At 36.7% G+C, this 17,272-nt stretch overlaps 1 protein-coding gene across 7 annotated transcripts in view; it reads left to right on the top strand.

Annotated features, from left to right (window-relative positions):
* Positions 1–17,272, top strand: part of fam13a (family with sequence similarity 13 member A) — a 44,821-nt gene that overhangs the window by 7,654 nt on the left and 19,895 nt on the right. For 6 of the 7 annotated variants that reach the window (XM_056763286.1, XM_056763259.1, XM_056763295.1 and 3 more), the window contains 7 exons: positions 185–362; positions 4,036–4,183; positions 4,520–4,606; positions 6,208–6,300; positions 7,389–7,484; positions 10,003–10,142; positions 16,306–16,347. In XM_056763286.1, coding sequence (XP_056619264.1) covers positions 185–362; positions 4,036–4,183; positions 4,520–4,606; positions 6,208–6,300; positions 7,389–7,484; positions 10,003–10,142; positions 16,306–16,347 — 784 coding nt within the window. The remainder of the gene's footprint in view (positions 1–184; positions 363–4,035; positions 4,184–4,519; positions 4,607–6,207; positions 6,301–7,388; positions 7,485–10,002; positions 10,143–16,305; positions 16,348–17,272) is intronic. The other variant, XM_056763268.1, reaches the window with a different exon arrangement.

Genomic DNA, 17,272 nt, shown 5'->3' with positions numbered 1-17,272 from the left:
CATGACACTTCACACGCACCCATACACCATAGCAACCACCCTTCCCCTAATTCTCTTTCCTGAGTCAGCGTTATTCACTTCCACTTTACCCACAAAACAAATCATCTCTGTCTCCATTTCCAGATTTTATTGAATAAATAAGATTTCATTGCAGCTTTATCATGTTTCTCTGTTATTCTCACAGAACGCAGTGATGATGATTTCTGTAAGGACATGTGCGAGCTCCTGCGCAAGTTACCGGAGATTCACCACACACTTCTGCAATACCTATGCCACTTCCTGTCTCGGGTAGAACATGAACATGCCCATAACCGTATGACCGTTACGAACCTGGCCACAGTGTTCGGGCCCAACGTCTTTCAGTGAGTCACAATAACACACAACTTGTAATTACGTTATAAGCATCATTGCCGATAATTTGCCTTGTACGTTATATAGTCTGGGTGTCATGTTCTCTCTCTGACCTCTGATTGGTCTAGCGCTGAATGCCCGGTGCTCGGATTTCTGAGACACACTTTACACGACCCCGACCAACCCACAGCGCAAGTGCATACTTTAAATGTACTCGCAATGATTGATGGTGTATAGTGATATTAATGATTTTATACATGGACTTTTAATGACATCTTATTTATAGATAGATTGCTTGGAATACTTCAGTAGGTATAGTTTATTTCACAGCAGGGCTATTTATGTGTTCTGCAAAACAAACAAAAAACAAATAAATTAATGATTGTTCTGTCAGTCGTAAAGTCTGTTTTTCCGTTTTATGGATGTCACAGATTTCTACTCCAATAGAGGGGGCCAAAGTCTAGCTGGCTCATGTAAGACCTAGCACAAAAATCTCTTGCACGCTTTCTATGGTCATAAATTACAATGTTATTTTCAGGCCCAGAAACACTTTGGCTGATTATTATTATATTATTATTATTATTATAAGTGAATCGTTCTGAGGAATAACAACCTCAAACTGCCTCTACAATGCATAACATTCATACAGCAAATTCTGCATTACCTACCTACAGGTGAAACAATGTTTTTAAAGTGACACATTTCTCACCATTTGTGATTTTGGCAGACGTTTCATCCAAAGCAACTTTGTATTCAAGTCATACGTTTTATTAGTTTATTAAGATATGTTACAAATACCAATAACCAATTCATTAAAGGAACAGTTCACCTTTAAAATGAAAATTCGGTCATCATGTACTCACCCCGTTGTTTTAAACTTGTGTGATATTTCTTTCTTCTGCAAAACCCAAAAGAAGATCATTTAAATCATGTTGGTAACCAAAAACCATTGGTACCCATTGCAGGCCTCAACGCTAAGGATTTTTTCTACTGGCCCGGTCGGGCAAGTGATTCCCCAGTAGTGCAATAGCACAGATAAATGTAATAAAGCAAATATACAGTTTTAGGTTGGTCTAAAAATAGTAGTTGTCACTCAGGTACTGAAATGAAATAATGTATTATGTATAATATTGATTTAACCTTACTAAAGTTATAATTGAATCAGTAAAGAGCAGTGAGTGTCTTAGTTCTTTGTTGTTTGATGAAAAAAACTGAGATGTATATTATGCTGCTGCCCCTTCAAGAGATGCACAGATCTAATATAATGTAAAACACAAGTTTTGTTTCCACATGCGTTTTATTCCCGTAAGACATAATTGATTCGTTTTTACAAGGATACTTGGTAATTTTGGCATATCGATATGTCCGATTTAGAGTAGGAAAACATGACAGAGAACTCAATGCACCATTTGCGCGTTGTCTGATGCGGTATTCCGGTCACGTGCGTATCTGAAGCAGCAGATGAGAACCGAATCCAGTCTTCTTTTGCATCTTCTTCCGATCAGGCAAGCGACAGTTCTCTCAACTGGCCCGAGGATCTGTCATGCTGGCCCCGGGCCATCGGGAAGTCCTTTATATGGTGCCCTTCATTGACTTCTATTGTATGGACACAAAGCCAATGCAAGTCAATGGTGACCAACTGTTTTCTGTTACCAGCATTTTTCAAAATATCTTCTGCGGTGTTCTGCTGATGAAAGAAAGTCATGCAGGTTTGAAATGACAAGAGTAAGTGTAAGTAATGGCTGAATTCTCATGTCAAAGGGGAACTAGTCATATAAATGGGCTAAAAGCAAAATGTTGTTCCAAATACACATGGCTTTTTCATTTTCTGTGGAACCTAAAAAAAGATATTTGTATAAATTAGTTTTTTTTTTTTTTCTTCAAGCACACATTTTAAATAAGTCGTTTACTGTCTCCACAGAAATTAGAAATCAGACTCTTTAAACAAAGTTGCCAGCCAACTCTAGCGTTTTTTAACATTTTCAGCCAACTTTAATGGCTCACAGTAATTTTTCTGTAAATAATATATGGACAAACAATATGTCAAATGAAAGAACATAGTCTCAGCTTTTAAACAAAAGAATCCGTATTCTTCTATCTTCATTTGTTAGTTTTTGTATCACTCCGTAGATGTGGGTAGATTTCTTCAAAAATGCATCACTTTGATTAAAAAGCTGAGATAATTAACGTTTTTTGTCAAAGATTCCGCCCAGATTCCACTCAGAACAATCATTAAAAACTGCTAAAACATATACGTTCTAGGTTCTGTGATTCTGTTCTTTTTCCCAGTGGTGTGTAATAGTGCCACCTGCTGTACAACAGTACAAACACTGATTGCCATTATAACTCGTCTTTGGCGGGGAAGCGTTTTTATATGACGAGATAACTCGTCAATGGCTGTGAAAGAGTTAACACCAAGAGATTTATGTAAAAGATCATACAATTTCAGTTGCACTGTCCTTTTAACTTAATCAACATTAGTTTTTATTGTCAGATTCGAAATGGGGACTTGTAAGCGTCTTGTACGCTTATGTCTGCCCGCTGACAGGTGAATAGCACGGTCACTATTAATACATCAACCGGCCCGTTTCAGGGAATCCCGGACACCTCAGCATGTGTGTTTGACAGCTCAGCATGAGTTAATGTGTGGTGATTGTAACTTTAGCCCGTCCAAGTGGAAGTGGCAAAACCGTTGCCCTTTATAGGCACATACCTCTCCCGTTTCTCTGAACAGCATGTTCTCTTTGTCACAAATAATTAAACCACAAATACAGCTGTCAGGAAAGCACTCCGTGACCCCTTACAGTAGCTGCGTTTACTGTACTCTTTATGACTCTTTATAATGAGACCGGTATCTTTCTCTGAAGACCCAAAAACTGATTTCTTTATTTGGTTTGAATTAGTTGTGCTTTCCTGGAGTAAATTAGGTTCATGCTTAAATTTCAATAAACCTGAGTGTTATTTAATTACATAAATTCCCCAAAATTATGTTTACACACTGTCAATGTAAATATCTGTTTGCTCAGGTGTTTTGGTTTTATAACATGTTTTGTTTTGATTTGTTTAGTCTCGTCTTGATTGGTTTTGTTTTGCTTTGATTCCTCTTTTTGTATTTTTATAAGTTTTGATTAGTTTCATTTTGTTTAGTTTATTTTACATTTACGCATTTGGCAGACGCTTTTATCCAAAGCGACTTTTATACAAAGCGAAGAATGTGCGAACCCCTGGGATCGTACCCATGACCTTGGGATTGCTATCGCCATGCTCTTACCACTGAGATACAGGAAAGCTGTTTTAATTGATTCTGTTTTGATTTGTTTTGATTTGTTTTGTTTCGTTTCACTTTGGCTCCTCAGATCCTGCCGTATGTTTATTAAGGGCTCAAGATGGGCTCACTTTTTTCTTGGAATAATCCAGTGATTGTTTATGTGTTCGATTCAATTTATTTTGTTTCATTTCGTCTTGATTGGTTTTAATAAGCTTAATTTCATTTTGTTTTAAATTCTTGTTAAGTTTCTATTCGTTTTGTTTTGTTTGGTATTGATTTAAGTTTTTTTTATTTGTGTTATTTTGGGTCGCTTAATTTGTTTTGATTCGTTTCACTTTGGCTCAGATGTGGCTGGTGAAGGGTTCACGTTGTTCTTGGGATAATTTATTCATTATTTTTGTGTGTTTTCCCCTCAGCGTGTCGTCTGGTTTTGATGGTATACAGGAGCAAAATATTTGTAATAACATTATGGCCAAGCTGATCCAGAACTACAGCACCATCTTCAAGTCTGCGGCCGAGAAAAGTCAAACCCAAGAAGAATATTCCAACATCATTGTTGTCAAAGTAAGTGTTGACAATAACACTTTAATTAGTGTGACGAACTACCGCTCCACCCACATACTGTTGGCGGTATCCTCAATGCGATGCCATGAAGTAAATCATTAGAGCATATAAAGTATATATAGAGTTCAGTTCACCATGTCATTACAACCTTTGACCCGGAAAACAGTAGCAATGATCATATGTGCTTTAACTTGTCAAGCCGGGTTGGTCATGTGGATGTCAAGAGTTTGTGTCCACCATCAGACGACACATACGTTGCATATACGTTTTGTTGCTGTAGTCATTGGGTACAGGTGATGTCATGGGAAATCTCTGAATGTTTTGTTCTGTTCCCAGGAGGCCATCACAAACACTGAAAACACAGAAATGTCACCCTACTCTTCTGTTCCAGAGGCAAACGCTTCAAATCTCAAGAGGATGAAGGTAGGGGCGAAAGTATCAGTGAAGCAGGTGACTGAGACAGATGCGGGTGTGTTTCCACAGCCATATGCACTTTTAAATATACAGAGTGAACCATGGGAATTTCCAATGAATTAGCATTTCAGAAACACTTCCAACAACACTAAGCTACAGATCATAAGACTCAGCTTATAACGTGAGCCGAATGATGCAGGTCTCAAGTGACGCAAAGCCAATTTTTCAAAAGGAGTTTGGATAACTCTCGGTGTACACTACTTGCTGACTTTGGATCAGATTCTTTTGACCTTAATTCCAGTTAAAGGCCGCAGTTTGTGATGTATTTGTCTTTCCGATGAAATATTAAAGTTACACCCCTGAGGATAACACAAAAGGTGTTATTGTGGACTACAGGATGTGTTTGCTCATGTGCTCACTAACAATTTTGGGTTAATAAAAAATGACGAACAAATCTTAAGTATCTAGTACATATTTTAAGACATTTATTGCCCTATCGTACACCCGGCACGATAGTGAAACTTTTTTCTAGTTTCAGCTGACGCAGTTCTCATTTTCCCGTCCTGCGCCACGTTTTTTAAATTGCAAATGCATTTGCGCTCATTTGTGCGCCCATTGACGAGTTGGTTTAAAGAAGAGGCGATTTAAGGCGCATTAATGGCGCGTCGCTATTTTGTGGAGCTGAAAATAGACTGGGCCATAGACCAACTCAAACCTGGTCTTAAGTCAACGGCGCGATATTTTTGTGTTATTTAAAGAGTGCGTTAGTAGAAAAAGCGGCCCACAACGTGCAAAGAGGGAAGCGCAGCAGCACACAATCATGCCAAATATAAAAAATCAATGGGGTACAATTTAAAAGATGATTATTATGTACATAAAGATACAAATCCGGCTTGTACTGTATATGGTTCCTCTCTGGAGAAGTGTCCAGTATTTAAACTCCGCCATGGCGCAAGCTCAACTGGCTCTTAAAGGGAATGAGAGATGAGACTCTGATTGTTTTACTGCATGTTACGGCCCAAAAATACCCATTACTCATTAAGAGAATCGGGACAACCCGTCTAGACGATGCGCCCGGCCGCCGACCGTTTTCCCGTCGTTAACCTAGCAAAAGTGGATTCGGACACGTCCCGAGTTTGAATTGTTGGTCAACATTAGTACTAGTTCTTCCTGATTTTCTTGTAGAGAATGATTCTTAAAATATGAACACGGTTTTATAAAAAACTGAATTGAAAATTGAACAAATTGTTGTCAGTATGGTTTCTGTGATGGCGATCATGCGTACGTGCTCAGAACCGTAGAGCACAGTGTTTGTATATCTGCTGGAGACGGGCTTGGTCTCGTGTTTGTGTATGTTCACCCTATGAACCAGTGCGAACTGTGACCCTCTTAAATTTCTGGCGTGACGTTTTCATAACAATAATATTGTTTCTGTAGATTGTAGCTCTTGAATGAGGATGCTTGTTCAACAAAAAGGGTTAACCTCTGATCCTAAATGCACACAAAAATTATGCAACTGTCTCTAGCTGTTCTTATGTTGAAATTCTGTTAAAATGTGATGTATTGTGTATGATATAAAGATTGTTAACTGAACGCTTGTTGTTTGTTAGGCTGCAAAATGCACTCCAGTTGAAAATACAAACTCTCCAAGAGAGACAGAGTTTAGTCTGGACACATTTATACCCACCCCAAGGAAAAAGAAGGTAAGAGTCATTCAAAATCTATATACACACTAAGATCAATAATCATCAAGTTCATCTTGATAAACATAACTCTGTTTATTTGGATATTTATGAAGTCAATAATTTTTGTCAAAAATGAATAAAAACAAAGACACCTCATAAATAACCTAAAAAAAAAAGAATTAAAGTATTAATAAGCACAACATCATCTTCTTGTGTTGTTATTATCTGAAGTTGGTTGATCTGCATTTCTGACTTTCAATTGTAATCTCAACCATTTCGCCATTTTCCACCTTCCTGAAATATCTCAGCCGAGGAAGGGCTTAACACATACGCATATGATGTGTTAGCACTGAAGTCCCTAACTATTGAAAGTCCTCTGTTTAGACGGCACCACATGACGATGTAAACAGAGTTTGACCAGATTAGGCCTGTGGGAGAACGGTCTTATTGGCAGGCCGATGTCGTAAACTGGCTGCGAATTGCTGATGGAAAAAAACATTGTGTATTTCATGAAAAATAAGACACTTTCCTGCAGAGGCGACGTTTCCAGTTACATAAGGGGTCAATGAAATCTTTTAGCAAAGCACTCGCTTACTCAGATTCCCGTAATTCATTTTGGAAAAAGCAGCATTAACAAACAGAACTTTATACATGGGACATCTGTTGACATCTCCGCTCATGATATCAGGACACAGGTGTCAAACTACGGTCCTGTTCCAAGCCTAATCAAACCCCCCCCTCCGAAACCGGGTTACTTGAATATCAGGTATGTCATGGAGAAGAGTGTGTGTTTTATTTATTGCTTTTTTATGGCGTAATGGTTTTATAGAGTAATTCACCCAAATATGTTATTCCAGACCTGTATAACTTTGTATCTTCTACAGAACACAAATCAAAATAATTTGAGGAATGCTGGTGGCCAATAACCTTGGCCTACATTGACTTCCATCAGTTTGGACACAAAACCACAAAGACATTATACGAAATATCTTCTTTTGTGTTCCACGGCAGAAAGAGTCATATTTATCTTTTATATGACACAAGGTTGAATAAATGATGACAGAATTTAAAACTCTGAGATTGTTGACCACCTGCTTTATCATCAGGTCCCTCAAAGCACTCCAGATGAAAATTACACAGACACTCCGAGGGAAAGTGAGTCAAGTCCAGACAACCCTGACACCACGCCGAGGAAAAAGAAGGTATTCACTAAAAACAGTCGGGTTAAAATTGACCCAACAAATAACTCAATGCTGGGTTACTATTGGCACCAACCCATTGTTTTTTTTTTTTTAAAGTTTAACCCAACAGTTGGGTCATGAAATAGTTCATTTGTAGGGTTATATTTGCCAACATGTTATGTATTATTATTGTTATATTTGTTGTTCATTATTTTTGGCAACCCTTTTTATTATTTATATAATGTAAACAAATAATGAACAACATTGAAATACCTTTATAATACCTTTCCAATACCATACGTTTTGGTTGCAGTTGTTTTATTAGTGTACTTCCTTTTATCCTAATGTTACTTACAATTAAGTATCAATTTACAAGAATCTAATAAATGAATAATCAAACAGAACAAAGGCTGGTTTAGCTTATACTATTATAAACTACCTAATCAAAAACTACCAAACAGCAGCACCACCAGACTTGGCAAACTCCAAAATGTAAATAAACAACAAGTATCAACTCCTTGTAAAAGGCGGTCTTCCTCCACCATCCTGCTTCCAATAATAACGAAGATTTAAGAGGAACAGGGCTTTATCCCCAAGCTGCAGAGCATGAAGGTCTTCCATTGCTCCACCTGATGTTTGATGTCTGTTCCAACTTATAAACAGATATTCCCTTAGACAGTAAGCACACATACACAGTATTGTTATAACAGTAATTATTTATAATTAAAACTATAGTGTCAAAAATGATGTACAGTCATGTGGAAAAAAGTACAAGCACACTTCAATATGATGAAGAATTCATGGTTACATCTTAGACTGATGACCTTTAGGGGTCACGCTTTTTCTATTGACTTTAATTGTCAAAATTAGTACACGATGTTAATCTCATGTGTCATATGATATTATTATTATTTACACATTTCATTACATATTTGTTTTTCACATGACTGTATTAACACAACGTTTTCAGACATTAATCTCTTACCTGCAAATTTGTCAGTTAAGGCTTTCGTTCGCATATAATCTCTCTTAAAGTTAAATATTGCTGCAAGTCTGTTATTACCAGAAAACGAAACTGCACCTGAGGCAAGCCCCCTCTTGTTGTGATCAATGAACACCTCAATTTTTTTTTCTTATAAACTTTAAAAATATGACAAAAATAATACATGTAACAAAATAAAATAAACACACTCGTCATTTGATTTCCGGTGTTTTTGACTGAGTGGCGCTGTAGCGGTTGAGAGCCCTGATGCTTCCAGTGGTCCTAAAACCCGAGTTATCCACCAATTATCTTAAATATGATTTCCACAAAAGTTTGGGACTTACATAAAATTTTCGCACAGAGAAAAACTAATCAAGGGGCATCACAAACAATTATTTTATCTATGTTTGAAATAGGTCGTTTATAAATGTAAGTGTTTGCATCGACAGTCATGCAGATGGTAAAAACAGTGGACAGCGAGACATACATATGTGTTGCTATGAAAAAACACTGCATACAAACATGTATATATATATGTATATATACACACACACGCACATTTAATAAGTATAATTAATATTCTCTTACCTCTCATATGTCAGTAGTGGCACCGGTTGACCATTGAAATTTAAAATAACCACTCACGCAGTTCAATTTTAACCCAACTGACTGGGTTGTTACAGAAATGAACCAAATGAATGTTAGAAATAACCCAACGACCCAAGCTCTCTAACCCAATGTTTATTAGAGTGCTGAATCTGTCAACAAACAGCATGTAAAAACACTATAAAATTAGCTAATGTCCTATGCCATTGTCTGACACCTTTTCAGTCTATAATCAGTCTCTCCAACGCATTTAATGTGGAACTCGATAAATCAACGATTTTCCTGTTGAATTTGCATCATTAGCACATTAACACATCAATGTCCAGGATCAATATCATCCTCTTTGCTGTTTGTGTTCAGAGTCTTAACTACTTACTGTCTGCACTTTCACACTAAGTGGGTTTAAGATCAATTTAATTGTGTTCCAGTCTGTGTTATGTGAATTTCCTACATATTTTCTGTTTAACGCGGTGTAGATGCAGACCTCTGAATCCTGTTAGCCAGGTCGAGAATCACAAGGTTTAATAGCTGTGGTTGGGGAATCTTCGTGTTATTGTCAGCCATAATTTTCTTTTTGGTTTAAAAGCAACACAGGTTTTGTTCTTTTGAAGGTTACTAAACTATCGTAATCGCAAATGCTTCAGGCTGCATCGTTCTTAACCAAAGTGGCAATGAGTCAAGCCGAATTTGATGTGGCTCTTGTGCGGGTCAAGTTTTTTAGCTATTCCACTTATTCAAATGGTTTTCAGCATGTACAGCCTTTAGCAGTTAGCAAGGTAAGAGAAATGTTGATTTAGCTTATTTACACCAAGAATTTTTTTTTCTTTTGCTTCAAATTATTTCATTTATTTATATAAATGACTCGACAAAATGAGGTGATATTTGACCTCCTTTTTCCTTTAGTTTCTTCCTTTTTTCGTCCCTCACACTTCCTGTTCATTTATCTTTCAGGTGAAGAAAGTAAAGACGGACAGCATGCGAAAACCTTTTCCTCAACCAACACCATCTGGAGTCCCTGTCTCCAGGGCTTGGCTCCATCTTCCAGACAAACACTCGGGGTCTGGACCACAGTTTTCCCCTCATGCTTCAAGGTTAGTTTGCCTTGTATGGAAATGTATGTAAGCCGTGTCTTAAGGGGTCTTTTGTCAAGAACTTTTTTCGTACTGTATACGTTTGGCGTGTTATAACACAGTACCAAATTACTGATAATGCTTACATTGCGAAGCCATTGAAGTATTTGTTTGCAGTTTGTACAGTGGCGGGGTTTCACCAAAACCTAGGGTAGGGCAAAATTTCCTCCGGACATACAACAAAGACATTCCAAACTATCCGAACCATAAATTATATCTAAACAAAACGTGTTCAAGAATCCACGAAACTGAAAGAATGAACGAACATGCACGCAGAGACTTACAGATAGTTAACCCATACCCTCATATTGTTTAAAATGTGATTTTTTTAAGCGCTAATTTCTGCAGCAAAAGGGCGACTCCAACAATATATATACACTAAACCATCTGCCATATACTGTCAGTGACAATCCTGTGAAACCCACAGCCAGCTGTTTTCATAAGGACTACGTTAATCAGTTACTAGTCTAAAATATACGGCAAACATTAAATGAAATAAATATAAAACATGTCTTACATTGTCCCAGTGCTGTTTATTGCATAAACGCCGATGTTGAAGCAGTGCAAAATCTGTGACATCCAAACGAAAACACGGGTAACCCAAATATTTAGTGCAATGAACTGCGATTGCGCAACACTGGCATATCGAGTACATTTTGTGATTATTCACAGATATCGTGACCAATATTATTCATTTTGCAGTATTTATACATCTGGATTTCGACAGATGAGATTGTTATGTGACTGTTAAATAATTCCCCACCACCCTTTAAAAAAAAAAAGGTGCTAGCCTACGCCAGCGTTTTTTACCATTTTCACCCAAATGTAATGGCTCACAGTAAATTTTCTGTAAAGAATATATGGACCCACAATATATCGAATGAAGGAACAGAGTCTCAGCTTTTAAACAAAAGAAACCGTATTCTTCTATATTCATTTGTTTGTTTTTTATCACTCTTTAGATGTGGGTAGGTTTCTTCAAAAATGCATCACTGAGATAATTGTTGTTTTGTCCGCCCAGATTACACTCAGAACAATCATTAAAAAACGCTAAAACATATACGTTCTAGGTTTTGGGATTCTGTAATTTTTCCAAAATGTGTGTAATAGCGCCACCTGCTTTACAACAGTACAAACACTGATTGCCGTAATAACTCCTCTTTGGTGGGAACCGCTTTTTTGTAAATGACGACATTACTCGTCAATGGCGGTAAAAGAGTTAAAATACAAATATTATAATAATTGCAAATTTATTGGCATATGTCGATTGTAAAGAACTCACTACTTTCCCTTACTTTTCTATACACTTAATTATTAAACACGTGTATGGCATTACATTTTTTTTTTTTATGTTTTAATATTTAATATTCCCCGTGACCCGAGGTAGTTCGGATAAGCGGTAGAAAATGGAATGGAATATTTAATATTGGATGTGAAAATGTAGAGAAGGGAAAGGTGGATTTGAACCTGCATCGCGATAGTGTCAATATTACTGGTCATGCCTTATTCACTACACTAGAGTGTCTTATTCACTACACCATTGAAGCTGTTTGTGAGTGAGCATCGTTTTTACACTTTAAAATACACACGATTTCAACGCCAATGCAAAAAATATACGGCAGTATAAAATATTTTCATTATCTTTAATGAGCATTAATATGCACACTTTGTTTCCACTGTTTTGTCTTAATGCCAGGGTATGGTAACTGCTATACTCTGCCTTACGCAAACGCCGCCCTTAAGTATGAACTTTATACTGTATTAATGCACGTTTTAACTTTCATATTATGTGTTAGACATGGGCAATTCCAATCTGTTTATATTTTACTAAACCCCTGATGATAAAGTCCAGACTGTCACGGGACAGAAAGACTCAAATGCAGCGGTACTCCTCAAAATGTTTATTAACAAAAACAAATTTAAAAAAGTCAAACAAGCACGACTGAACAGATTGTCAGGAACTACAAATTGGACGAGCACTTCCAGTGCCGACGTGCGGGAAATGGGCAGATGAGCCGAGCACGTTACGGAGCTCTCTTCGAGCCGCCATGTCAAAAGCCGAGTGACTAGATCCTTGCCTGTGACTCTGGGACAGAGTGGGAGAGGTCAAAACACGGCAGACAGGCAGCATACAGACATAACATATAACAAACACACACAGAACGAAGGCAAGGAACAGGATTAAATAGGAGGGTGAAAAGAAGTTGCAGGTGAGACACGCAGTGCCGTGAGTGAGGCTGATTGCAGAGCACGGCAGGGAGGGGTAACGGCCAAAACAAAAGTGCCACGTGTCGCTGACAGTGACAGCACATGGGAGAGAGGAGGAAGAAAAAAATATATATGTGCAAATGTAACACCAGACATCTGAACAGTATCAGTATATCTATGAGTTTTCTATTTTAAAAGATGGGAAAATGAATGCGCTATGGATGTGACAAAAAATGCACATTTAGAGGGACAACATACTTTGTAGGATTCTTGTAAATTAAAATGTGCAAACCAGAAGCAATAATACCCAACAAATGAGGAAGGAATGGCATTTACATGTGCCATTTTATGAGGAATATGACATGTTATGGATGTGACAAATATGGAACAAAAAAAATGCTTAAAAACTTTTGAGACTTCACATGGGTATTTAAACCCCCAAAGATTCTTTCATTTTTAAGTTGACATTTGGACAGAATTATCCACATACAGTATGTATATAAGGAACAATGTAAAATCAAGAAAACAATTCTATATCTGTTGAAAAAATCTTTCTCCTCAAGAAATTGCTGTATACTTCATATCTTTATGGCATGGCTTAATGAATGTCAAGTATTACAAAAAGTTGCAAATTCAACACATGCAATAATGCAGTAAAATCCTGAAGAGAGGTCAGAGGACAGATGTACAAACTTTTACAGCGCTACTATAGATAATAGATATAGGAAGTAGTAGTAAATACAGCTGTTTTTATCTCAGCACTGTCCCTTCCATGTGTAAAATATTAAGACCATTTCTAACTTTTAGAGAGGACGCCGCGTGATGTTCCGTGTCCAAAACCGGTATTCCCTTTTTTATCTTCATCTTTCAATTCTCTGTGAAAATCCATTGTGAACTGCTAGACACAGGGAAAGTAAGACAAATGAGTTTATCGCCCATACATTTAATTAGTTTAAAAATGAAACATCCACGATAGCAAGCTATCTACTTCACTAGAGTACTTTAAACAACATTAAAAGATTAGCCGTTGAAAAGTTGATTGGTTGTCACCATTGATGTAATCATTGCAGGAGTGTAATGTTTGGGCTGGAGTCTGCAGTAAACACTTTTATTGACGTTGTAATCAAATAAGTCCTGAATGAAGCGAAAGTAGTTTTTGGTATATCAGTTTATCTCTCTTAAGACTGTATGTTAATTTTGTTTACAGTAGATGATGTTATGCAGTGAGCGTCTAATCATTTTTATGTGCTGGCGTGTCAACAGTGTCTTAAGAATGTCACATGCTTGAACTTCAGACAGGAAAAACCTGTTTGATAGCACCTTTCTAAAAAAAGATGTTTGCTTACATAGACACAGGAAGATATATGTAATGTCAATACTGTAGTCACTGTACCTAACACACTTATGTAACAATTAAAGGAATTGTTTACCCAAAAGTGAAAATTCTGTCATCATTTACTCACCCTCAGGTTGTTCCAAACCTGTATACATGTATTTGCATCGATGAACACAGAGAAAGATATTTGGAAGAATGTTAACAATTTTCAGTTCTGGGACATTATCCATAACCGTAGTAGCAATAAAAATATTGATATCATTTTTTCTGTTGAACAAAAATGAGATGTTAGGAAGAATTTAGGAAAACAAACATTTCATTTTTCCTAATTTGGTAGTCAATGATGTCCCGGAACTGAAAATTACTAACATTCTTCTAAATATCTTTCTCTGTGTTAAATTTATAGAGGTACGAAATTACACGAGGGTGAGTAAATGTTGATAGAATTTTCATTTTTGGGTGAACCATCACTTTAACTGTACAGATAATGTCCATTAACGGCTGTATTAGATCCTTAACTTTTAACAAACTAGCTAGTTGAGTAACTTAACTAGTAAGAGTACACATGTTTTAAGTAACGTTTGGTGAAAATCGAGTTTTTAATGTTGTTTATATGTCTGTGATGTTTTTAGTATGCTTTCATATAAACCGTGCACAAATTCATCATTTTAAACCATTGCAGAGTATTTTCTCCATAAAACTGCAGTTTACAGAGGACCGTAAAAAAATGCAGTTTGTAACTGACTCTGTTTATGACATCGTAACCCTGGAACCAATCACGTTGACATGAGGCATCTATGTATCAATGGTCCAAGCTCAGACGATTGAATGGAGACGGGGACTAATTTGCATATTCATGAATCCCTGTTTACTACATGAAGCAAGAGTATTTAGTTGCATTCAAGTTGTGAAGAAGTTATCATCACAGAAAAATAAAATTACATTTCCAATTTTAATGCTTAAAGAGGAATTAAGTGATGAAAAATGGGATCGCGGGAATGGGATTTTTAAAGCTACTTTATAAGAAAACTTTCCATTGGGCCCCGCCGAAAATCCTGCGGTGTGGAATCCAGCAAATACGTTCATGAATAAGGTTGGAATTTCCACGGCTGCGTCTCACCTTTGTGCTAAATATCAGCAGGATTACAGCATACCTCTGTGACTGCTGTAGAGTTATCAGATCCAAGGATTTAGTGAAATCTACTGAAATGGGATGGTTTTAACTAATAATCCCTAGAGTCATGTATTTTCAACCAATCGTTAGAATAAATATGGACAGAACCAATAGTTGAGTTTAATTCACCTAAGAAAATGCATTTGACCAAACCACGAGTTGAAAACAATCAAATACCAGGGTTCAAACCCATGACCAAGATGCTTTACAGAATTTTATTTGTATATTTACCTATTCTGGTTTTATTTTGACTTTATATTTTATACTTCCTATTTTTTGATCCCTGTTGCGTTTATCTAACCTTTATTGTAAAGCACTTTGGATCTACGACGGTTGTGTTAAAGTTGTTCTCTGTAAGTAAATTGACTTGACAAAAATATCAGACTTCTATATATATAGATAAATTCATTGTTTAACTGTCAACAACAGTGACTGTTTTACAATATTCTCCATGTAGTCAAGGGGTACTTTTCCATTATGACTTGAGTCACAGAGCTGGTATAATGCCTTGTTGTTTGCTCAGAGAGGTCGTTGCTGAGCAGGATTTCCGTTTTATAATTCATGACGGCAGTCATTATTTTAATACCCTCTGCAGACTCTGTAACCCCCCTTAGAAGCTTCACTGTAGAGGAAAAGTATTTGACTTTTACTCTGACATTCTTTCAGAAACATTACGAAATGCTTGTTTGTGTGTGTGTGCGTGCCTGCGTGCGTGCGTAGCCCTAATTTTTAATGGGTTTTACAATCAGATGATGGATTCTATATTGTACACAAACACTGAAAGTTGTGGAAGCGTTTTCGTTGTATTTCAAAGCGTAATGAACTTTCCTATTTTAGGATTCCTGTATGAACATGACTGGAGAGTTTTGATTTACCATAGCCAGAGCTCAGATTGTCTTTCTTACAAAAACAAACTTATTTATAACAACCTTCATGGCCGCACGTACTTATGTCTGAATGGCTTGTGCCCACGTACTCCATGACCAGGTCTTTCAATGATCCACTTTTCAAGTGTTGTCCAAACAGCAGTTATTATGAATAATTATATTAGCCTTTTGTTTTTTTTAACATAATCCCCAGGTTTCCTGGAGATGTGGATTGTTTTGTTCTCAATTGCAATAATAATTCCCAGCAATCGGAAATCTGTGGAACATCTACTAGTGCTACACAATGTGTTTTGGTGACTGGACTCCAGCATGCGGAGCGGATACGTTTTGTTTGAGCTGTAGTAATTACTGGAGACAAGCCAAACAAAAGCTCTGAACTGTAGCGCGAGGTGCACATTGTTCACAAGACAAAAGATATTAACAGATACTCGGACCATGTGCTCCAAAAAACAGTTTAGTGTCCCCTGATTGTGCTGGTTGATGTTACTGACATGTTTTTTTTTTTGTTTTCTATTCCAGCGATCAAGAAGATGACAGACCCATATCTCCTTTCTATATTGGGTAGGGCCAAATATGTCACTTTTTTTGTCAATCAATCTTAGGAAATGAAAACCAGAGAAACTTACTCAGCGTTACACGTTCAGATTAGCAAGGTTGTGTACACATAGCAGATTTTTCATAAAATATGTTAGACTCATCAAAATAATAGAATAACAGAAATGTAACTTTAATATGATTTTTTTAAAAATGTTATGCATTAAAAAATAAAAATGGTAACACTGAAATCGGTAACACTTCACAATAAGGTTGTATTTGTTCACATTTATTAATGTTTATTTATTAATTAAAAATACTTTTGCAGCATTTATTAATCTTATTTCATGTTAATGTTACTATTTACTAATGTATTTTTAAAAAAAGTATATTTTAATGCACAGTGAAATAACTCAAATATTATAACTAATATTAACTAAGATTAATAAATGCTGAAAAACTGCATTGAGCATTATTAGTTTACATTAGTTAATGGATTTTCAAATGAAAAGAAAATCTACCTCACTGTAAATAAGGTTTTAGTTTTGAAATGAAGAAAATGATATTATATTATATTATATTTTTGCCTTCAAAAATTATTTACGAACTGTGGTCATAAGTTTCCTAACAATTGGAATCCGCCCAGCATCATGTCTGAAACTGATACTTATGATTTCTGGTTGAATTCGGTCTGAGCGTGATGGATCTGGTTAAGAACAGATGAATGTGTCGACTCATTACATCAGCCGGCTCACGTCGCCTGACGCACCATAGCAACTGACCCTTCACACGTTTCTCATGTTAACACCATCACATAGTTTACTCAACCCAGCCCTCGCTCAGCGAATGCTCTCTCACTCCGGCACAAGTGCTCAGATTGCGGCTGTGGATAGAATCAGACCAGAGAGCCTCAGTCAACTTTAACTCGATTTTGGACAACTCAAAGATAATA

Source organism: Triplophysa dalaica, chromosome 2 (assembly GCF_015846415.1).
Source record: "Triplophysa dalaica isolate WHDGS20190420 chromosome 2, ASM1584641v1, whole genome shotgun sequence".
In the NCBI taxonomy this organism is placed as follows: domain Eukaryota; kingdom Metazoa; phylum Chordata; class Actinopteri; order Cypriniformes; family Nemacheilidae; genus Triplophysa; species Triplophysa dalaica.
The sequence above is the reverse complement of the archived record's forward strand: the minus strand, read 5'-3'. Positions and strand labels throughout refer to the sequence as shown.